Genomic DNA, 24,404 nt, shown 5'->3' on the forward strand with positions numbered 1-24,404 from the left:
CTGAACAGCTCCGGCGTCCTGGCAAATTGCATTGGGAACCGACTATAGCCAGTTCCGGTGGTTTAAGGGTTAATTTCACACCTCAGATAAAGAATGCGTTATTAACTATGCTTTTTAAAATAAGAGAAATATTCTAATTGATCAACGAATTGTATGTATGTTCTGCTTGTAGACTCACCCAGTGTGTCCCAGGATAGTGGCATGATGCAAGGGGGAATGTCCCAAAGAGTCTTTCTGATTTACGTTTGCCCCATTCTGAAGGAGGAACTCACAGGCCAACAAGGAGTCCTAGGACAAAAGGTAAGAAAAACATTGTGTTCAGCGGTGAGCAAATCAGACAAAGAGCAGTTCCACTGGCAGCACTACCATACCACAGACACGGCCTGGATAAGCGGGGTGCGATTCTCCTCGTTGCTGTTGACCCAGTTGACATCTGCCCCATGTGCCAGAGCATCAGCCATAACAGGGAAATTCTGCATAGCTGCAGCACGGTACAGCAGGGCACCAGGGTGAAGGGCACTCAGGTCATTGTCCTTGTCATCCATAAAGTCATCGTCAATATCTGAGAAGAAAAGATTGACAAGATGGAAGTGTGTAACTCAGGCAGCTGCTGTGAGGGTGTCACATGGGATAAGGTGTACGATTAGGTTACTTTGCTTCAATGGAGAGTTTTACTTTTATCCCGCTCCTATATTTCATGTACCATTTAAGATTATGGTGGTTTGAGGGCCAGAGCTGCTAATAAAATAATAATAATTGTTTACATTTATATAGCGCTTTTCTCACTACACAAAGTGCTCTCCACGCAGGGAGGACCCAAGACGTGATCCCATGATCTCCTTACTGAGAGGCAGCAGCGCTACCACTGCACTAGTGCTACCCTGTGTTACGAGTTCAAAACCCATCCCAGTCACTGCCGCTGTGGAGTTTGCATGTTCTTTCTCTTTCAGTGTCTGTGTGGATTTTTCTCCTTGTACTCTGGCCCCCAAAACCACCATCCAAAGACTTGTTGGGTTATGCAGTGCCCTCCATGTGTGGGACAAAGGCACATTTTTCTTTGATTTGCCCCTCTGCTCCACAGTTTAAAATTACACATCAAACAATTCAGATCTCATTATAGTGCACACTGCAGACTTTAAGGCTATTTGAATACATTTCAGTCTCGCCATTTAAAAATGACACTTCTTCTACATGTGTGCCAACCCCCCCCCCATTTCAGGGCACCATAATGCTTCAGACACTTAGTGTCACAGGTGTTTGTGATTCTTTAGGTGGGTTTTACTACTTCATTGGTGCAGACATAAGATACCTGGCTTGCTTCTATCCACAGGCTACCTCTGAAGTCAATGGTTGTCATCGTTCAACATGAAGACAAGGCTGTGACAATGAAACATTATCAGAGAGTGGCGTCCCATGGGGAGTTTCAAGAGTCTACATTTATTAAGTTTAACATTACATCAGGGGCCTTGTGGTGTTCCCCCTTGGAATTTCGAGTGTTGCTAACATTAGACCGGATGGTGTATTCCCCCTTTGAGTTGCAAGCTTCCACATTTTATTTGATTAGATTGAAGAGCGGAGGTGCTGGAGGGTCTTCACCTTGGAGTTTTGAGTGTTCAGCTTTAATATGATTCTATAATGCAGTAAATTGGATGGTTGGGAGACAAAGTCGGAGAAGAGAGATTGCATTAGTTTGGACATGTGCAGAGAAGACATGCTGGGTATATTGGGAGAAAGATGTTAAGGACAGAGCTGCCATGGAAGAGGAAAAGAGTAAGAGAGGACAGAAAAGTGATGGATGTGGTGAGAGAGGACATGCAAGTGATGGGTGTGACAGAACAAGATGCAGAGGACAAAAAGATATGAAGTAAGATAATCTGCTGTGGTGACCCCTAACAGGAGCAGGCGGAAGAAAAGGAGTTTTAACATTCAGATTTACTAACATTAGATCAGAGAGTCTGCTTCCCATTGGACTTTGAAACGTCCTGCTTTCATATTATTTGATTGGAGAGCAATGGGTGACTTCTCGGACTTACACATGTCCTGACACAGTATGATATAATTTATCACTGATTTTCACAGACCAGGAAAAATATTCTACAGGCAAGTATCGCTCTGTGGACCAGCAACTGGAAAACACTGACTTAGAATAAAATACAACAACCATTATTGTGTGACTGTCAGAATCTCCCATCCCTTTAGTGCTCAAGGGTGAAGTTTAGTGAGAAATCTGTGTAGGCAACAAGATCCTGCCAGGGCCTGGTAATACTGGTATGTATGACTGGTACCTCAGCTACAGTGTCCATTCTCTTTCTTGCTATTGCTTCCAAATAATGGCAACTGTCCCCGAACCTACAACAAAATGCCATTCATATTATGCCATCTGACAAAGTGCTGTCTTCCTTCCTGGCTCCAATCTCTTTTCCTCCTACCTCATACACAAGAATAATGAGGAGGATGTTCTAAAATGGACACCATACCCAGAAAAACAACTGTATAAATATGGAGTCCTGTGCTTGGAGCCACATATAATTCTAGCCTTTGTTTACAGTATTTTTATATCACAAACAAATCATGATAATAGACAGTGTATTATAATTATGTTAATGAAATTAAAATTCCTCTCTTTTACTGCATGTTTTAAGTAGTTTGTGTGTTTATGAATGTAAATGTTGTGAAGTTTAGCAGTCTGCTACAGATGCATTCAAGCTGTGGATTTCCAGATGCAGTCCTTACAAAGTAAATTGAACTAAAACAATTCAGGCCCCAGTGGGTTACGGAGTAAGGAGTTTCTGACAGCCTGTGGTGTGATTAGCGATAATGCTGCATGTTGATCACCTCAGAGTTTTCTAGCGATTGTGTTTTTATTTCATTCATTTCTTTGTTCAGTTTAAGTAGCCACACTTTTCAGTTTAGCATCCCAGGGGGCTCGAATTTAGAAGGCAGGAACAAACCCTGGACAGGCCACCAGTCCATTACTAAGCACCATGCCAAATTAGAGGTTTCTGTTAGTCGTACCTTCACGTCTTTGGTGATATTGTACAAAACTGGGCTGCCATACAGACATGAGGGGAGCATGAAGACTTCACACAGACATTAACATGGCTGGGGTTTGAACATAAAAATCTAGGCCTGTCTGGCAGCAGCACTAACCTTCCTGTGAACGTGTGTTCACAAAGCACTTACTGTAGTCGCCATGTCTGTCTGTCAGTCTGTCAAGCTATGTCTGTTGGCTCCCAATGAACTGATTTTGTTGAAATTTGGCACAGTTATTCTTCAGGGAAATATGTCAAGAAAGTTAGAGTTTCTTTGAGGTATCTCAAATAGAACGCTCTGTTCAAAGTTTTGAAATTTCAAAAAGCAAACTCCGTAGAGCACAAATGACAAAGGAACTGCCTAAGCAATATCCATCCATTATCCAATCCGCTACATCCTAACTACAGGGTCACGGAGTGCCTAAGCAATAAGGAAATCCAAATCAAACAAAGTCCCAAAACAGTAAATCCGAAGCAAAGTCAAAAAACAGAGCACAGAGTCAAAAATCCATTAATTACAATAAGCACAGATGTAGGGGACACTCTGGATTTATAGGACAAATGGTAGTTCCTGGTGGGGCCTGGCAGGTGGCCGTGCCCCTTGGGGGACCACCCACAAAACACATAGAACACAGCACAGGCATAGAGAACAGCGCACGTAATTAAATGAAAGTTTCAACATAAAAAATTCACCCAAAAGTGAAACAAATACAGTGGGATGCAAAAGTTTGGGCAACCTTGTTAATAGTCATTATTTTCCTGTATAAATCGTTGGTTGTTACGATAAAAAATGTCAGTTAAATATATTATATAGGAGACACACACAGTGATATTTGAGAAGTGAAATGAAGTTTATTGGATTTACAGAAAGTGTGCAATAATTGTTCAAACAAAATCAGGCAGGTGCATAAATTTGGGCACCGTTGTCATTTTATTGATTCCAAAACTTTTAGAACTAATTATTGGAACTCAAATTGGCTTGGTAAGCTCAGTGACCCCTGACCTACATACACAGGTGAATCCTATAATGAGAAAGAGTATTTAAGGGGGTCAATTGTAAGTTTCCCTCCTCCTTTAATTTTCTCTGAAGAGTAGCAACATGGGGGTCACAAAACAACTCTCAAATGACCTGAAGACAAAGATTGTTCACCATCATGGTTTAGGGAAAGGATACAGAAAGCTGTCCCAGAGATTTAAGCTGTCTGTTTCCACAGTTAGGAACATATTGAGGAAATGGAAGACCACAGGCTCAGTTCAAGTTAAGGCTCAAAGTGGCAGACCAAGAAAGATTTGGATAGACAGAAGCGCGAATGGTGAGAACAGTCAGAGTCAACCCACAGACCAGCACCAAAGACCTACAACATCATCCTGCAGCAGATGGAGTCACTGTGCATCGTTCAACCATTGGCACTTTACACAAGGAGATGCTGTATGCGAGAGTGATGCAGAGGAAGCCTTTTCTCCGCCCACAGCACAAACAGAGCCGCTTGAGGTATGCTCAAGCACATTTGGACAAGCCAGCTTCATTTTGGAATAAGGTGCTGTGGACTGATGAAACTAAAATTGAGTTATTTGGGCATAACAAGGGCGTTATGCATGGAGGAAAAAGAACACAGCATTCCAAGAAAAACACCTGCTACCTACAGTAAAATATGGTGGTGGTTCCATCATGCTGTGGGGCTGTGTGGCCAGTGCAGGGACTGGGAATCTTGTCAAAGTTGAGGGACGCATGGATTCCACTCAGTATCAGCAGATTCTGGAGACCAATGTCCAGGAATCAGTGACAAAGCTGAAGCTGCGCCGGGGCTGGATCTTTCAACAAGACAACGACCAAAACACTGCTCAAAATCCACTAAGGCATTCATGCAGAGGAACAAGTACAACGTTCTGGAATGGCCATCTCAGTCCCCAGACCTGAATATAATTGAAAATCTGTGGTGTGAGTTAAAGAGAGCTGTCCATGCTCGGAAGCCATCAAACCTGAATGAACTAGAGATGTTTTGTAAGGAGGAATGGTCCAAAATACCTTCAGCCACAATCCAGACTCTCATTGGAACCTACAGGAAGCGTTTAGAGGCTGTAATTTCTGCAAAAGGCGGATCTACTAAATATTGATTTCATTTCTTTTTGTGGTGCCCAAATTTATGCACCTGCCTGATTTTGTTTGAACAATTATTGCACACTTTCTGTAAATCCAATAAACTTCATTTCACTTCTCAAATATCACTGTGTGTGTCTCCTATATGATATATTTAACTGACAATTTTTATCGTAACAACCAACGATTTATACAGGAAAATAATGACTATTAACAAGGTTGCCCAAACTTTTGCATCCCACTGTACATAAAACAAGGATATGAATCCCAGCCTGGGGAGGAATCCTGGCCAGAATGTAGCAAACTTAACCAGCGACTCACTCCAACCAGTCTGCGCCTCGCCCTGACAAAATCAAACAGGCCTGAGTTTGCATCAATAACATTTGCTCAGACTACTTTAAACTAGAACGTGGCACAAGACAAGGATGCCCTTTGTCACCACTGCTGTTTGCAATTGCCATTGAACCACTGGCAATACATTGTCGAAATACTGATCAGATAAAGGGGATTAGCAGAGAAGGACTGGAACAGAAAATCTCATTATATGCAGATGACATGGTACTGTATATATCGGACCCAGAAAATTCTCTGCCTGCAGTCTTAGCAGCACTCACAGAATTTCAAAAGCTCTCTGGTCTCAGAATTAATCTGAATAAAAGTGTACTCTTTCCGGTGAATTCGCAAGCATATAATATTAGATTAGACACCCTTCCTTTTATCATTGCAGAACAGTTTAAATACCTCGGGGTAAACATCACAAGTAAACATAAAGTTCTATATCAACAAAATTTCGTCGTCTGCATGGAAAAAATTAAACAAGACTTGCATAGATGGTCAACCCTTCATCTCACACTAGCTGGAAGAATTAACACTGTTAAGATGAATATTCTTCCTAAGCTCCTTTTTATTTCAAAACATACCAATATACATTAATAAATCGTTCTTTAAGCAATTAGATTCAACAATAACCTCATTTATTTGGAATTCTAATAAACATCCACGCATCAAAAGGCGACCCTACAAAGACAAAAGGCAGAAGGTGGCATGGCTCTACCTAACTTCCAGTTTTATTACTGGCGGCAAATATACAGGCGATAAGAACCTGGACACAAATAGAAGAACATACACAGGCATGGACCACATCCAGAAGTAGCGATCCTGCAGACAAAAGGCAGAAGGTGGCATGGCTCTACCTAACTTCCAGTTTTATTACTGGGCGGCAAATATACAGGCGATAAGAACCTGGACACAAATAGAAGAACATACACAGGCATACCGCAATACCCTGCAGTACTTCTTTGTATTTCCTGCTCTGCGCTCCAATAAACACACGTTATCGGCAATACACTAATAACCCAATTGTGCTCCACTCACTTAGAATCTGGAACCAATGTAGAAAGCATTTTAAGACGGAGAAGACGGAGAAGCTTCTTTCTGTGGCACCCGCAAAAGAACCACCTCTTTCAACCCTCACAAACATATGCAGTTTTAATATCTGGAAAAATTTGGACTTAACTTGTTAGAGATCTTTATATAGACAACGTCTTTGCATCCTATGAACAATTACAGTCCAAATTTAACATTCCAGCTACAAATTTCTTTCACTATCTTCAAATCAGGAACTTTGTTAAACAGAACCTTCCAGATTTTCCTCATCTTGCACCCTCATCCACGCTGGAAAAAGTATTGCTCAATTTCAAGGAGTTAGACTCCATCTCTACAATATATAAAATCCTTTTACAATCCCTTCCTTTCAAAGATCCAAGAGGACACTGGGAAAATGACCTCTCAATTAATATATCAGAAAAGGAGTGGAAAGTAGCAATGCAGAGAATTCACTCAAGCTCCATATGCAAAGCATACAATTATACAACTCAAAATTATATATCGAGCACATCTGTCTCGACTAAAACTCTCAAAATGTTTCCAGGGCATGATCCAACCTGCGACCGTTGCAACCAAGCCCCAGCCTCACTGGGTCACATGTTCTGGGCCTGCACCAAATTAACATTATTCTGGACAAAAATTTTTAATTACCTCTCAGACAGTCTTGGACTCACAATCCCTCCTAACCCATTAACAGCTGTGTTTGGGGTTCTTCCAGAGGGTCTTAAGGTGGAGAAAGACAAACAAATTGTGATTGCATTCACTACACTGTTGGCACGCAGACTTATTCTGATAAACTGGAAGAACCCAAACTCTCCTCTTTAAGTCAGTGGGAAACCGATGTGTTATACTATTTGAAATTGGAAAAAATCAAATACTCAGTTAGAGGATCTGTGCAGACTTTTTTCAAAACATGGCAGGATCTAATCAGTAATATTTTGAAATGAGTTTATAAAGCACAGAGAATTTGTTGATTTAGGTATTTTTTACAAGCCTTAAATTTTACACCATTTGGCTTGCTCTCTCTCTCAAGGGTGGGGATCGATCTGTTCTTAGCATAATTCTTTTTTTGTAAAACTTGATTACTATGTATTGATTATAATAAAATTAATAAATAAAAAAAAAATAAAAAAAATAAAAAAAAAAACAGGCCTGAGTTTGTCTTTCTTCAGAGGGACGGGCTCTGTGTGCATGAGAGCTGGAAAGCAATGAACGCTCATCAGCTGGCACAATGCGTATGATACACCTACAGAGAATAAGGAATGCAGGTGTTTTAGACATTGCAAATAGAAGAAAGACTTGTCTGTTTGAAGTCTTGGCTTTTAGGTACCACAACAGAATGGTAAAAAGAAAAGAAAAAAAAAAAATCAAGATTGCGGCTAAACTTGCCACAGCCATGAAGCATTCATAGAGCACTGGCTCTGTCGGGCAGCTTGTTACTGGTAGTCAAAAAACTTGCGATTCTTTGCAAATGTGAAACTGTACTAGAAAGTCCCAGGCAGGTAATTTGTCATTCCCTGTTATTTTCTAGTCATGTAATCAGACATCCTTAGGTGAGATATTCAGCAACTACAGTCGCTAAGTTTGACTAAAGCTGTTACATTACATGACTTCTAGTCTGAGGGGATTCCAACACCAGATGGGGCGTGAAAAAGGAAAGTGCTTATGGAAGTGCTGCTGTTACCACTAATGTGTACTCGGCATTGCTATAACGTATTGGCAGAGCTCATAATATATGTAACATTTGAAAATTGAAAAGAATATAATGCTTTGGTGTCATGTATCTCTTTACCTACTTTTAGGATCTACATAAAAAATGTAATAATGTTTTATTGTCATGTTTAGGCGGAAATAGAGAACAATTCTAAAGGCTTTACAAACTTTCTAGCACCACAGTAAATGACAAACCACAACAAGTACAAACTCCCTCAAGTCCATAAATCTACAGGAAGCCAGAGTCCACACTGACAGCACAGGCCGGACAGCTGGACCATCACAGGGCGCATTCACTCCCACTGGAGTTTCCATATAAGTTTCATTAAATTTGTGGTTGTTGTAGCCATTATGCTCAGACTTCTGGTTGTCACTGTGGCAGGACTCCAATTTAGTTAGAGTGAGTATATACACAGTATATATACACTGCCTGGCCAAAATAAAAGTCGCAAATAGGTACGAGCCTCCTATTGGATAATTACTGCATGAGCGATTATCTTTCAGCTGGCAACAAGTTATTTAACCCCAACTGGTGCAATGAGTTGCTTCTCATTTCTTAAACAACCATGTCGAAAGACACATCTCGTGGTCGTGGAAAAGATGTTAGTTTGTTTGAGAAGGGTCAAATCACTGGCATGCATCAAGCAGAGAAAACATCTAAGGAGATTGCAGAAACTACTAAAATTGGGTTAAGAACTGTCCAACGCATTATTAAAAACTGGAAGGATAGTGGGGACCCATCGTCTACGAGAAAGAAATGTGGCCAGAAACAAAATCCTGAATGATCGTGATCGGCGATCACTTAAACGTTTGAAATTAAATTGAAGAAAAACAACAGTAGTACTGTGGGTCTATGTTTAATAGTGAAAGTAAGAGCATTTCCACACGCACAATGCAAAGGGAACTCAAGGGATTGGGACTGAACAGCTGTGTAGCCATAAGAAAACCACTAATCAGTGAGGCAAACCGGAAAAAAAGTCTTCAATTTGCTAGGGAGCATAAAGATTAGACTCTGGAGCAATGGAAGAAGGTCATGTGGTCTGATGAGTCCAGATTTACCCTGTTCCAGAGTGATGGGCACATCAGGGTAAAAAGAGAGGCAGATAAAGTGATACACCCATCATGCCTAGTGCCTACTGTACAAGCCTGTGGGGGGCAGTGCTATGATCTGGGGTTGCTGCAGTTGGTCAGGTCTAGGTTCAGCAACAGTGTGTGCTCCAAGAATGAGGTCAGCTGACTACCTGAATATACTGAATGACCACGTTATTCCATCAATGGATTTTTTCTTCCCTGATGCCATGTGAATATTCCAAGATGACAATGCCAGGATTGATCGGGCTCAAATTGTGAAAAAATGGTTCAGGGAGCATGAGACATCATTTTCACACATGGATTCGCCACCACAGAGTCCAGACCTTAACCCCATTAAAAATCTTTGGAATGTGCTGGAGAAGGCTTTGCGCAGCGGTCAAACTCTACCATCATCAATGCAAGATCTTGGTGAAAAATTAATGCAACACTGGATGGAACTAAATCTTGTGACACTGCAGAAGCTTATCGAAACAATGCCATGGTGAATGCGTGCCGTAATCAAAGCTAAAGGCAGTCCAACAAAATATTAGAGTGTGTGACCTTTTTTTTGGTGGCGACTTTTTTTTTGGCCAGGCAGTGTATATTGTGGCTGACGACCAGGGACTTTGCCCCACCGCGATGCCTGGAGAAGGGAAGGATTGGGAGAGGGGCAATATCTCCCCTGAGATGCAATAGGGCAGTTCCTCCATAACTGCATTGTGGCCACGGACTTGGAGCTTGAAAGCTCAACCCTGTTAGGGACCGCGGCCACCGCTAGGGGGTGTCTGGACGATCCCGGAGCCCTGGACTGCAGCACTTCCGCCACACCAGTGCACCTGGAGCACATCTGGGTGAACATAAAAGGGGCCGCCTCACTGCATTCGGGGAGCCAGAGTTGGGAGGCAGAGGACAGAGCTTGCGAGAGAGGAGTGGAGGCAGCAGATGTAAAAGAGAAAAGAAAGAAAGGAAAGAATAATTGTGGGTGATTGGTGCACTGTACTGTGCTGTGTGCAAAGCAACAAAATAAACGTGTGATTTTGGGACTTCAGAGTTTGTGTGTCTGTCTGTAGCTGGGCTGATCTTCCACAATATTGTTTTCAGAATTTGTTTGATCTGCCTGTTAAGTTTACATGTACTTTGCATTTCTTTTTCATATATTTGTGATTTGTAAGTCTCTTTGCGTAAAGGAGATCCGAGTCTCCTCTCTGCAGCTTTGCCATGCCAGCTGACAGCCATACATTAGTGCCTAGCTGCAGATTACTGTTCACTCCTCACACCAGGGGTCTCATTTCATGGGGAAGGCACTATATACAGTGGTGTGAAAAACTATTTGCCCCCTTCCTGATTTCTTATTCTTTTGCATGTTTGTCACACAAAATGTTTCTGATCATCAAACACATTTAACCATTAGTCAAATATAACACAAGTAAACACAAAATGCAGTTTTAAATGATGGTTTTATTATTTAGGGAGAAAAAATCCAAACCTACATGGCCCTGTGTGAAAAAGTAATTGCCCCCTGAACCTAATAACTGGTTGGGCCACCCTTAGCAGCAATAACTGCAATCAAGCGTTTGCGATAACTTGCAATGAGTCTTTTACAGCGCTCTGGAGGAATTTTGGCCCACTCATCTTTGCAGAATTGTTGTAATTCAGCTTTATTTGAGGGTTTTCTAGCATGAACCGCCTTTTTAAGGTCATGCCATAGCATCTCAATTGGATTCAGGTCAGGACTTTGACTAGGCCACTCCAAAGTCTTCATTTTGTTTTTCTTCAGCCATTCAGAGGTGGATTTGCTGGTGTGTTTTGGGTCATTGTCCTGTTGCAGCACCCAAGATCTCTTCAGCTTGAGTTGTGAACAGATGGCGGACATTCTCCTTCAGGATTTTTGGTAGACAGTAGAATTCATGGTTCCATCTATCACAGCAAGCCTTCCAGGTCCTGAAGCAGCAAAACAACCCCAGACCATCACACTACCACCACCATATTTTACTGTTGGTATGATGTTCTTTTTCTGAAATGCTGTGTTCCTTTTCGCCAGATGTAACGGGACATTTGCCTTCCAAAAAGTTCAACTTTTGTCTCATCAGTCCACAAGGTATTTTCCCAAAAGTCTTGGCAATCATTGAGATGTTTCTTAGCAAAATTGAGACGAGCCCTAATGTTCTTTTTGCTTAACAGTGGTTTGCGTCTTGGAAATCTGCCATGCAGGCCGTTTTGCCCAGTCTCTTTCTTATGGTGGAGTCGTGAACACTGACCTTAATTGAGGCAAATGAGGCCTGCAGTTCTTTAGACGTTGTCCTGGGGTCTTTTGTGACCTCTCGGATGAGTCGTCTCTGCGCTCTTGGGGTAATTTTGGTCGGCCGGCCACTCCTGGGAAGGTTCACCACTGTTCCATGTTTTTGCCATTTGTGGATAATGGCTCTCACTGTGGTTCGCTGGAGTCCCAAAGCTTTAGAAATGGCTTTACAACCTTTACCAGACTGATCGATCTCAATTACTTCTGTTCTCATTTGCTCCTGAATTTCTTTGGATCTTGGCATGATGTCTAGCTTTTGAGGTGCTTTTGGTCTACTTCTCTGTGTCAGGCAGCTCCTATTTAAGTGAAGTCTTGATTGAAACAGGTGTGGCAGTAATCAGGCCTGGGGTGGCTACAGAAATTGAACTCAGGTGTGATACACCACAGTTAGGTTATTTTTTAACAAGGGGGTAATTACTTTTTCACACAGGGCCATGTAGGTTTGGATTTTTTTTCTCCCTAAATAATACAAACCATCATTTAAAAACTGCATTTTGTGTTTACTTGTGTTATATTTGACTAATGGTTAAATGTGTTTGATGATCAGAAACATTTTGTGTGACAAACATGCAAAAGAATAAGAAATCAGGAAGGAGGCAAATAGTTTTTCACACCACTGTAAGTCAAATGTATTATTATTTTATTATTTGCCCATTATCATTGAAAGCAGTTAACCAATTTGGTATACCTTTCCAAGAAGTAGCAGAGTTCAGGCTGCTGTGACTAGAGTTCAGGCTGGTGCTGCTGCTAAAGATGCCGATACCTGGAAAGAGAGTTGAAGGAGACAACGGATAAAGAGAATGAGAGCAGGAAGATGCTCTCCCATGCACTCTTTATATTGCCCTTGATGGGAAGACAGAAAGCAACAATGTCACATGCAACTTCTCGTACTTAGGCTTTTTTTTTTTATAGGACCCACCCCATTGACCACACCGTGCAGAGTTTCTAGATCTACCTTACTGTGCATGTTTTCCCTCTGTCTATGTTTCCTGGGATTCTCTTTTCCCTGTTGCACCCCAAAGATGTGCAGTACTGGTTGACTAATGACTCAGACTTGCTCTGGTTTGAATAAAGCTTGTGTCACATTAGATGACTTTTCAGTCATAGTCGTTATTTACACGATCCCAGCAACTCGGAAACTGCCAGCAACGCGCTCCTGTCAAGCTGACCGCCTAATGTGACATACCCAGTGACTCACGCCAACTAGTCTGTGACTCGCTAAGATAAAATCAAGCAGATTTAGTCTTTGTCTTTAGTCAGAGAGGTGGGCTCTGTGTCCATGAGAGCCAACAACCAATGAATGCACACCTAGAAGTTCAATGCACAGAATGTAGTGATAAGGAATGAGGGACACACGGGTGTTTTAATCCTTGCAAACAGACAATATGTTTTCATGTGAAAAATATGCAGCATGTAGCTTTTTTAAAAAAAATACCCTGCATGTCCATGATAATGTGAATGACAAGCATAAACAGAAACTGATTTTGCCAGTGTGGTATGGATTAGCTACACAAAAGAACCTAGATGGCAGTATTCCCCTTGTTTTCCATCCAAAAACTTTAAAACCCAAAAAAACTCTTGAATGAGTTTCACATTTCCCAATTGCAAAATCTCCTGTGAAGCAAATTCTGGTGTCAGTTCCGCAAATCTGTATGTGAATTGAAACTCTGCTGTTTCGTTCATCACGGATCCTTAAAACTGGATCTGCTGATTCAGTAGAGAGGAGACACAGCGGTTAACCCTGCTGCTCACAGCTCCAGTGTCTCAGGTTCTAAGTGGAGATTGCATGTCTTCTTGTGCCTGTGTGTGTTTTGCCCAAGTACCCCTGGTTTCCTATAAGCTAACTGGTGACTATAACTGACTCATTGTTATGGACTGTGGTGCTACATCCTGGTTTGTTTCCTGCCTTGTGGTTTAGAACATAAGATTTCTGACAAGCGAGAGGGGACCATTCAGTCCATCAGGCCTGTTTGTTTATCTAATATCTGAGCTGTCCCACCATCTCATCTAAATCCTTCTTAACCCCTTGTTGCCTAAATTTATTTACAATTATATAAAAAAAGAAATTATTTGTGTTTTTTGCTGTCCAACAGATGCTAAATTAAGTGGAGATTGTTAATTTGAATATAGCACACAAGCAAACAGTACGAATGCCAATCTTGGCAACAACTTACCTCAAATTTGGACAATTTCTCAAAATTAGCAGCCAGAATCCACGTGCACCCAACACTTCACTTCACTGCTAGATTGTGTGACCAGTGTTTCCAATACAATCCTTGGTATGAATTGAAAACGCATCAGCTGGCATTGGTGGGATACATACGCCACCTTAGCTGCATTGAGGCCGGAAGCAGTGTGAAGCGATTTCGCGACAATCGTCTACAAAGAGTCCCACAACTCTTTGAGAAAAGAAATGTTTCCCACCTTCATTCCTAAATGCCTTTCCCGTTAATTTGCTGCTCTTGAGTATACCATTCACCATTAAATTGAAAGAACAGTTTAGACTTAATGTTGTGTGCTTGGAAGGCTGGGCAGAAGGTTTGAGGATTAGTAAAAGTGTAAAAGACAAAATGAGCCCAATGGCACAGGACTACAAGACTTAAAAATGATTTTTACCACCAGGCCATTTGACTCATTAACAGCAGCACCAGAACACCCACGTACACTTACATCACACCTACATTGCACTACATTTACATTGCACTACTCACACACAAACTGTACCTGCACACACTCGGAATACTGACTGGAACATGCATCTGCACTTTATGGAATATGCATTTGTACTCTATAAAACATTATCGGTGCAAAAACTGTAATTTGTATTTGCTGCTCATTCAACTCATATTGCTCTATAACTTCTTAAAACGTAGGCTGGGTGACTTGTTTTTCTCGTCATACACATTTCATTGTAATGTTTCCCTGTGTTAACTCATATATGATAAATAAATAAATAAATAGTAGAAAAGGCGTGTAACATAAAATAGGACTTCACAGTGCTAACTTGTGGTCATAGGTAGGGTAACAGATAAAAGTAGCATTTGAAAACAGTAATAATGAAGATGATCACCTGATGCTGGTTGGTTTGAGGCTGCACCACCAGGCCTGGGAAGTGTGGCACGGCCTGGTTTGGGTTTCAAGGCTGGCTTGCTAAAGACCTTCTCTGTACTGGCCCAATTCCTGCGGGCGCTGGACCTTCTCAGACGACTCCCCATCTCAGGTAGCTTCTGAATGAACTTTTTCTCCACATACTTGGATCGAATCCAGGAATCTTTGTCCTGCCTGTTCATAAACAGCACAACACACATTGAGAGGCATGATCTTACTGACACCCTTAGTCACAGTTCTCTGGTGTTGTTTCATCCACACAGAAGATGGAGACACCTCACTGCGTGCACCCTGAAACTGACTGTCTTCAAGATGCCTTCATCTTTGCCTAATTGTGGTGTGATTTCTAGACTTAATACATCTTTTTCTGATTTCACATATTTTTCCTATTGGTTTTCTGGACTATTTCCCCCAAATCTGACCATGAAGATTTACAATATTTCATTAGTTTGGTCATGAAATAAAAGTTTTAGCATGTTAAAAATAATTACTATTTGTTTTGAATTTACCACGGCATCATTTTGTTTTGTCATGGGCACCACCAGTATGTGCACAGATGTGACCACTGTTCAATGGTCCTCGGAAAGCACATCAAGTGATAGAATCAGGGCAACGGTTTATAAGGTGGCGATGCAGTGCATTCATTTAACATTTACATTCATTTACTTAGCAGACGCTTTTATCTAAAACAACTTACAAAAGAGGGAAGCATAATCATGTAAACACAAGTCTGGGGGATTGTTTGGGAACAAGTGTTACATGACAAAGCTGCTTGTTCCATTAACTAGGAGCTACACATGAACAGTCTGGACTTATATTTGATACCACGCTGACCCCATTCATCAGCAGATCTGAGTGTTCAAAAAGGGAGCCTAGGACCTTATAAGTGTCTTCATACATAAAAGTGCTGACTTGATAACTACTTGATAGGCAAGCATCAAGGATATGAACTTAGTCAAACTTGGGTGATTAATGTGTCCAATGCACGTATTGATTACTTTCTGACTTGCATGTCTGATAGGCCTGCAGTGGGCTGACGCCCTGCCCAGGGTTTGTTTCCTGCCTTGCGCCCTGTGTTGGCTGGGATTGGCTCCAGCAGACCCCCGTGACTCTGTAGTTAGGATAAAGCGGGTTGGATAATGGATGGATGTCTGATAGGCTTGATTTTCTGGTTTTGACAACACTCATTTTTTTGACCCTCTACCTTTTATCATCCATCATTATTTTGCCCTGGTGACCTGCCATATTCCACCTCTTGGCAGAACAAACTGAATTGATGTCCACTTGGCTTTAGCTTTAGCACCTGTCTGTTCTGAAGCTGTGCACATGAACTATCTGCAATGGGAATTCTCTTGGAAAACAGAATGACTGAGAACAGCATGGTGGCACAGTGGGCAGACGTACCATGTCACCGAACTCTAGTTTGATTCTTGTCTGTGTGAAGTTTGAACATCCTTCCTGTGCAAGTGTCCAGTGTCCTTGGTTATCCTGACAGATAATGAAGATGGAAGAGTTGGCAGAATGAACACTATTTGTTTGTGTGCCCGTGGGTGTGGGTATGCAATTTAAGGAGAGGCTTGGGGTTTACTTCTGAAGGATCAGTGATGTGCCCAGGGGTGTCTCTTTCCTTGGGCCTTTTGCTTCTAAAAAAAGAGTGCCGCTCTCCTCACTCTGAGCAGAAAAAAGAAAATGGGCAGATGGGTGACTGAACAGAGAGGACTGGCTTGGGCCCAGTGACCCCTTGTGCTAAAATAGCAAGCTATGTAACTGAACTGGAGAGAAACGCATACTGGCTGTCTATCAAGTTACGCAGAGGTTGGGGTCTTTTAACTCTTGTACCAGTGGAATGATGGGATTTTTGATGGGGGGATGCCATTTACTACCATTTTGACTTAACGTGAAAGGAGGATATTTTAAATATGATCGCGGTCTGAACTGAAACATTTGGTATTCTCCGTATTTACATCCCTGCAAGTATTTTTTTTTACTTTCCACTAATCTCTTGCCCTATTCTAAAAACAATGTATTTCAGTAAGTTCATAATGATGGCTATTGTTGGGTTATTTTGTAGCTTTATAATTTTCAAAGTCCTTAATGGCTTTTTGGAATCATTTTTATTTTTCTATAGCTAAACTTAACATGTACTATACAAATGTCTGTGCCTCTCATTCAGTCTTTAAGGGAGTACCCAACTAACCTGCGAATGAAGCTAATTTTGTCCATTTGTACCCACAATGCGATCCTTTCTGTCATTACTGCAAAGCTCATAATGATTTTTTAAGGGTAGGAACGTAGATTAACTGGTAAATGGAGAGCTTTGCCTTCTGGCTGAGCTCATTCTTCACTACCACGGACCACTGTAGTGACCACATAACTGTACTTGCCAACCCAAACCGTCAATCGATATCACTATTCATTTTACTCTAATTTGTGAATAAAACCCTGAGATATTTAAACTCCTCTTCTTGATGTAGTAACTCAACTCTCACTCAGAGAGGACAACCCACCGAGGACCCTGGCCTCAGATTTGGGGAGCTGATCCTCATCCCTGCCTCTTCAAACTCAAACTGTCCCAATATGTGATAGAGTTCACAGCCTTACGATGCCAACAGGACAACGCTGTCTGCAAAAAGCAGTCACGCAATTTTAAGGCCACCGAAATGGACACCCTCCACAAACCTCGACTGCACCTTGATATCCGGTCCATGAAAATCACAGAGAGGATACGAGATAAAGCACAGCACACCATCTGACCCAGCACATTACCAGGTGGTGGTCTGTTGAGAGCTCTACCCCTTTCCAGAACACAGGCCGCATATCCGACACTATGGTTATAAAACTGATCATAGACCTTTGGAATGAGGTGCTCTGGTATCTGTTCTGGTTTTTGAACATGGTGTTTGTTATGGACAAACCATGCCTAGCACAGAAGTCAAATAACCAAACACCGCCTGGGTTTGGATAATGCAGGCCAAAGACGACAAAGCACAGAACTGACATCCTCAAATTAAAACCCAGAAATACACACAAATAAGTGAATAAAAAGTTAATGTTACAGCAGTGCCCTATGAATAACAAAATGGCACTGGGAAAGTTGCGTATTATTTCTACTTTTTTTTTTTTGTTCCTTTTTATTAATTTTATTACAATCCATACAAATCAATCAAGTTTTTACAAAAAGAAAAATTAAGTTAAGAACAAATCGATCCCCACCCCTGATATTATTTCTACATTAAAGCCAAATCCTAGCTAAAAAGTAATGTCAGAAATGGTAGGGTATAGGTTTAACAAAAAGACATCGTCATTGCTGGTGTTCACATCTTATCCAGATGTGGCCTGTACTCAAGTGTCCCTGTCTGGCATGTGCTGATATTTGTACTCTGATACTTTTCTGTTTTTTGGTTGTTTCATAGATCTGCCAGGGTGAATTGTTTCAATAGCTGCCAGACATTTTTTCTGATAAATATGAACTACAATTCAATTCACAAGAATATAATGTAAAACTTAATTCACTTGCTGCCCTTTTATAGAAATCACATCAAGGAATCGGCCTTGAGACAAAGACATAAATAAATGCCACACTATACTGTACCTGATCAGTTTCCTGAAGGCTTTTTGAAACAAAAATGGAAAAAAAGTCATTTTTAACATCTCACAATTAATAAAGCAATAAAGTTGAAATGAGTAGAGAAAACAACTTTTTTAAAAAGTAAGGTTAAACATGACTCTAAAAGCATACCTTTATCTTTCTATCCATAGCGACCTACCAGACTGGGATATGCTATGGCTGCTCTTCTTTTTTTTGGAGCACAAGCAAACAGTGAGGCAAAGACAGGAACTGAACTGGCAGCCTTGGGTGATTGAGCCTGGTACACTTGTCACTGTACCACACTGCCTACATTTGGACTAGGAAACTCTATATGCTTTATCTTTCTGTACAGACATATTCTGTCTAGCTCTTTTCCTTTATACAGTATGAGTAACATCACACAGTTTCTTTGTTGTGAAACATTATATTGTGTTTGCCTTTTAAATGGGTTAAAATATTTAACAAATAGGACTATGTGTCTGACTGATTAAACCCATTACGTCTTATTTCATTTAAAATACTCAACATGGAAACACAAACAATGCACCCATTTTTCATATATCATCCCCAAATGAGAAAATAAATACATTGTCCACTGAAAGGAGTTGCAATCCTATGATGACAGCTCATCATCTGTGAGTCATTTTCTGAGTGATGTTTCAAAGGCCTCACCTCGGACTTCCTGGGTGTGGCTTCTTTATGGTCATCTCGTCAATACGTGCTTCATAAATTCTGTTGATGGTGCTGTTTCCCAATTCACACATTAGCTGTAACACAGACATGGGCTCAAATTAGTACACAAGGTGAATTATTGTGGTGGAAAAGGCCAGTGCTATACAGCATCATGATGGGACCTTCACCTTCATTTTGTGCTCAGCATGTAGAGAGACATAAAAATACATTACCAGAAAATATAAACGTAAAAAAAGTGTTCTTTTAATTACAGATTTATTTTATTCTGCAAATAACTACCACTCCTTTTAGATCGACAGATGTGAAAGGCAATGTTATCAAATACTCAGAGGATCTATACAGATTTTTTTCAAAACATGGCAGGATCTAATCAGTAATATTTTAGAATAAGCTCTTAAAGCATAGAGGAAGCAATTATTTCTGTATTTCTTTTTCTTCTCCATTCATCTCTATTGGCTTATCAAACTTATCAATTTAGGTATGTTTACAAGCCTTAAGTTTTACTCCATTGGCCTTGCTATCTCTCTCAGGGGTGGGGGTTGACTTGTTCTCAATCCTGCTTTTTGTAAAAATTGATTGATTTGTATGGAATGATTTCAATAAAATTAATAAAAAAAAAGATATGAAAGGCAATGTAAGAATGGCAATATAATAAATATATTGGGACATATATAGTATGAAGGAACATAGATAGATAGATAGATAGATAGATGTGAAAGGCACTATATAACAGATAGATAGATAACAGTCATGGCCAAAATTATTGGCACCCCTGGAATTTTCCCAGAAAATGCACCATTTCTCCCAGAAAATTGTTGCAATTACAAATGTTTTGATATATCCACAGAAGGATTTTGGCTACTTTTAAGTACATTTTGGTAAACTCCAGTCTGGCTTTTTTATGTTTCTGTGTCAGCAGTGGGGTCCTCCTGGCTCTCCTGCCACAGCGTTTCATTTCGTTCAGATGTCGACGGATACTTCGAGCTGACACTGTTGCACCCTGAGTCTGCAGAACAACTTGAATATGTTTTGAAGTTGATTGGGGCTGTTTATCCACCATTCGGACTATCCTTCGTTGCAGTCTTTTATCAATTTTTCTCTTCTGTCCACATCCAGGGAGATTAGCTACAGTGCTATGTGTTGTGAACTTATTGATTATGATGCGCACAGTGGATAAAGGAACATGAAGACCTCTGGAGATTGACTTGTAGCCTTGAGATTGTTGATATTGTTCCACAATTTTTGTTCTCAAGTCCTCAGACAATTCTCTGCTCTTCTTTCTGTTCTCCATGCTTAGTGTGGCACACTCAGACACACAACAGAAAGGTTAGGTCACCTTTTCTCCATTTTAACTGGCTTCAGGTGTGATTGCTATATTGCCAGCACCTGTTTCTTGCCACAGGTGAGTTCAAACGAGCATCATATGCTTGAAATAAAACAATTTACCCACAATTTTGAAAAGGTGCTAATAATTTTGTCAAGCCCAGTTTTTGAGTTTTGTGTGAAATGATGTCAGATTTGGCTTTTTCTCTGTTTCTTTGTGTTGTTTCAATGCACATAAAGGAAATAAACGTGTATACCAAAACATTTGTAATTGCAAAAATTTTCTGGGAGAAATGGTGCATTTTCTGGGAAATTTCTAGGGGTGCCGATAAGTTTGGCCATGACTATAGATAGATTTGAAAGGCACTATATAACAGATAGATAGATAGATGTGAAAGGCACTATATGACAGAGAGATAGCTAGATAGATAGATAGATAGATAGATAGATGTGAAAGGCACTATATATGATAGATAGATAGATATCTATTCAAGACTGTTAGAGACAGTTTCAAGGATAGATAGATAGATGTAAAAGGGACTATATAACAGATAGACAGATAGCTGGATAGATAAGATAGATATGGAACTATAATAAATACATGAAGACATATGAAGGATCTAAGATAGATAGATATGAGGCGGGACCCAAAAATTCCCAGAAACGGTCAATAGCACGGGAGTAGGGTGAAGCTATCAACTGTGCCACTAGGTATCGCATGCCTTCAGTATTGTTAACCAGTCTGCCAGGTGGCACTGTGCTAAGTTGATTAAGATGTGTATTTCTGGTAAGTCGCAGGTGACAAATGCATGCCAGATCATCGGACATCAACACAATGATGATCCCATTTGTCAACATTAAAAGACTTGTTAATAAAGAGATTCCCCATGAACAGCAGCATTACAATGTACCACTAAGGACTCTGCGATAAGCATTGGAAAAAGCATTTTGCATTCTGACAGCACACCTGCACACACCGCTGCACCATGACAGCTGACCTGCACTCACTGCATATCAGTCAAGAGGTTTTGATCAAAAACAACATGGTTGTTGCTTCATAACTAACTTAACAGAAGCCTCTTTGAGTTCTTGGTTTCAAGATTGGTGTTCATGAAGGAAGCCCTAGCTGGACCCTTACCAAGTCTCTTGGAGCTGTGAGGCAGCAATGGTAACCTCTGTGCCTCTACTAGGATGGACGCCAGCTCCCTGTGACCCTGAACTAGTTAAGTAGGTTCAGAAATGGAGAGATGGATGGATGAACAGATGATGTCTCCTACTTCCCCAATGGCTTTCATTTCTCTCTTTACAGCAGCCAAGTAACAAGGGGTAAACGTGTGTGAGCAGCAGCTGGCATGCAGCAAATCAAGCCCAGATGCAATTATTGTTTATTATTCAAATAGAAGCTGTCAAAAATTCCAAAAGGCATAATAAACAAAGTGGAATATTGATGTCCACCATTCCTTAAACTCACCTTCATTAGTTCAGGCTCCCAGGAATCCAAGGTCAGCGAGCGAACTTTAGAGAAGTGCACTCCTAAGCTCCTACAAAATACGACAAGGGAGTCACACAGCCATCCAAACATTAACAAGGCCTGTACTGCAGCAACACTTTACGTTATTAAAATTTAGAAAAACACGGCCTGGTGTTCCATCCAGGTTTGGCTTCTGGCTTGCTTCCATTACTGCTGGGCTCTCCACGACCCTGAACTGAGGAGATTCGAAATGGCTGTGCATGCAAGACACCCCTGGACCATCACACAGCTGGAGAAATAAATGGAGCAGAGGGGAACATTCTGTTCCAGTCGATGTCAGAGACTTGCTAGACAGTTATAGGAAATGCCGACTTGAGGGGGCAATACCAGCTATTAGAGCCAAGGGGAGACTTACTTTTTCTAAAGATGGAAATGGCATATTTTTTTTTTTTTTAATTGAACAACTTATTCCAATTTTCATTGTTTTTCCAATTACGTCACCTTTATCTATAGATACTGCTTAAATGAGGATCATCTTAATTTGTCCACATAGGTTAAAAAAAACAAAGACATTTCATAGAGTGTACTTATTTTTTCACGTGACTGTACACCCATAGCAATTCTTCATATAACATCACTTGCACCTTTGTCCTTCTAGTTTTGCTTTTACTCAAGTTGTCTTGTACTTCATTAACTTGGACTTTTGAAGCGCCTTACCACACTTTTGTTAGAATTGCATTTATGCTGCCGTGAGTTTCAAGTTGTTTTTTGATAAAAACATTTCATCATAAATGTCCAATACTCAATACTTTTGGTAATTCCAATGAGCACAGCTGGACATTAGCAGTCAGCAACACACAATGCCAGCCTTCTCCTTCTTTCCCCTCTGCCCCATTTCTAAGTGATCACAACCATTTATTTAGATGGGGATATAAACGTCCTGAAGCCCAATTAGCCCAATGCAGGGTCACAGGAGGGTGAAGCCTAACCTGACAACACTGGGCACAAGGCAGAAACCAACAATGGATTGGGCGCCAGTCCTTCAAAGGTCCCACTCAAACAATACAAAAAAAAAATTCAGAGTGGCCTGTTGTCTTAACACACATATTAACATAAAACACACACGGCCACAGAGAGAGCATGCAGACTCAGCTGGGCAGAGGATTCAAACCCAGGATGCAGGGTCTGTGAGGCAGACATGCTAAAAACTACTGTGCTACCCAAGCTAGCGATAACTGAAACTTATAAATAAAATTTCAATCTGCCTGGTTTTTATAAAAGTCATCACAACAAAACAAGGACACACACTGCATGGGAGATGCGACCATTTTACAGTTTTAACAAGCAAATTCTTTATTTTAATTGTCTGTTAGAATTAACCCCAGCAGAGGGCCAACACCAGGCTAATAACTCACAGAAAAACCGGACCACCGGAGCAGAGTGTTGCCCGCCGGCTGTTACCTGTGTATTCCTGAACAGACGATGCACAGAGTGATGCCCAAGTTGATGCTGGCCCAGTCCGGGTTGGGTTCCCCACAGTCACAGCACTGAGCATTGCCGGGGATCCGCTGAACCTGCTCCAGTACCTTCTTGTCCACTCCCTCGCACCTCTGACCTGCAGGGTCCATTCCGCTTACGCTTCCTGCAGATGTTGAGGATGTGCGCTCCAGGCGCTAAGAGGGACAGACAGTGTGTGATTAGCAAAGCATGCCCATGGAGGACACAGTTGTGAAGGAGAGAGGCCATTAAGGGAAGGAGTTGTGTGTGTATGTGTGTGTGTACCACAATATAATGGCAGGCAAAGATATTTGGGGCAATGTGTGCTTATATATTACTTATGAGAGCTGCATAAAGGAAACAGAAGAGTGGAAGTGGGATCCACAATACAGCAAAATGAATGGCAGCAAATTGTCTGTCCCCACATTTACGAAAAACCACGAAGACTGAAACCAAATTTAGAAATGTGCAGGGTCTATAAAAAGTATTCACCCCCCATCATCTTTAAAGTTTTCATCTTACTTTTATACAACATTGAATCGCAGTGGATTTACTTTTATTGACATTGTTTAACAGAAAAAAGACGTTTAATGTCAAAGTGAAAACACATCTATGCAGCGTGGTCTACATTAATTACAGATATAAAATACAAAATAATTGATAGCGCAAGTATTCATTTGAGCAAATTGATTTTAAAAGTCCCAGAATTAGTTCAGTGGAGGTCACCTGTCTGGGGTTTCAGTTGACTGCAATCTAAATGCGGCTGAACGTGACAGGGTCAAATAGTGGGGAGTATGTATGGTGGGCTAAGCTACACAGCGAAGACAAAATAACACTACAAGAAACTCCCTGAAAAGCACAAGTCAGGGTATAGAAACACAAAAATGTCCAAGTCAGTAAACATCCCTTGGAGTCCAGTTAAAATCGACCATTAAGAAATGGAAAGAGTACTTAACGGCTGTAAATGTGCCTCGAGCAGGCCGTCTGAAATAACTGAGTGGTCATGCAAGAAGACCAGTGAGGGAGACCACCAAGAGCCCTCTGAGAATTCTGAAGGAGTGACAAGCTACAGTGACTCAGACTGAAGAGACTAAGCAGACAACTGTTAATCGGGTGCTTCACCA

General features: G+C 41.0%; 1 protein-coding gene across 3 annotated transcripts in view; it reads right to left on the minus strand.

The window, feature by feature from the left end:
* Nucleotides 1–24,404, minus strand: part of acap1 (ArfGAP with coiled-coil, ankyrin repeat and PH domains 1) — a 188,387-nt gene that overhangs the window by 10,569 nt on the left and 153,414 nt on the right. For 2 of the 3 annotated variants that reach the window (XM_039746966.1, XM_039746965.1), the window contains exons 14-20: nt 23,245–23,456; nt 21,784–21,853; nt 18,969–19,063; nt 14,670–14,881; nt 12,288–12,362; nt 372–562; nt 179–288 (exon numbers count right to left, since the gene is read on the minus strand). In XM_039746966.1, the coding sequence (XP_039602900.1) occupies nt 179–288; nt 372–562; nt 12,288–12,362; nt 14,670–14,881; nt 18,969–19,063; nt 21,784–21,853; nt 23,245–23,456 (965 nt within the window). The remainder of the gene's footprint in view (nt 1–178; nt 289–371; nt 563–12,287; nt 12,363–14,669; nt 14,882–18,968; nt 19,064–21,783; nt 21,854–23,244; nt 23,457–24,404) is intronic. The other variant, XM_039746967.1, reaches the window with a different exon arrangement.

The sequence above is a fragment of the Polypterus senegalus genome, chromosome 3, assembly GCF_016835505.1.
Source record: "Polypterus senegalus isolate Bchr_013 chromosome 3, ASM1683550v1, whole genome shotgun sequence".
NCBI lineage: Eukaryota > Metazoa > Chordata > Cladistia > Polypteriformes > Polypteridae > Polypterus > Polypterus senegalus.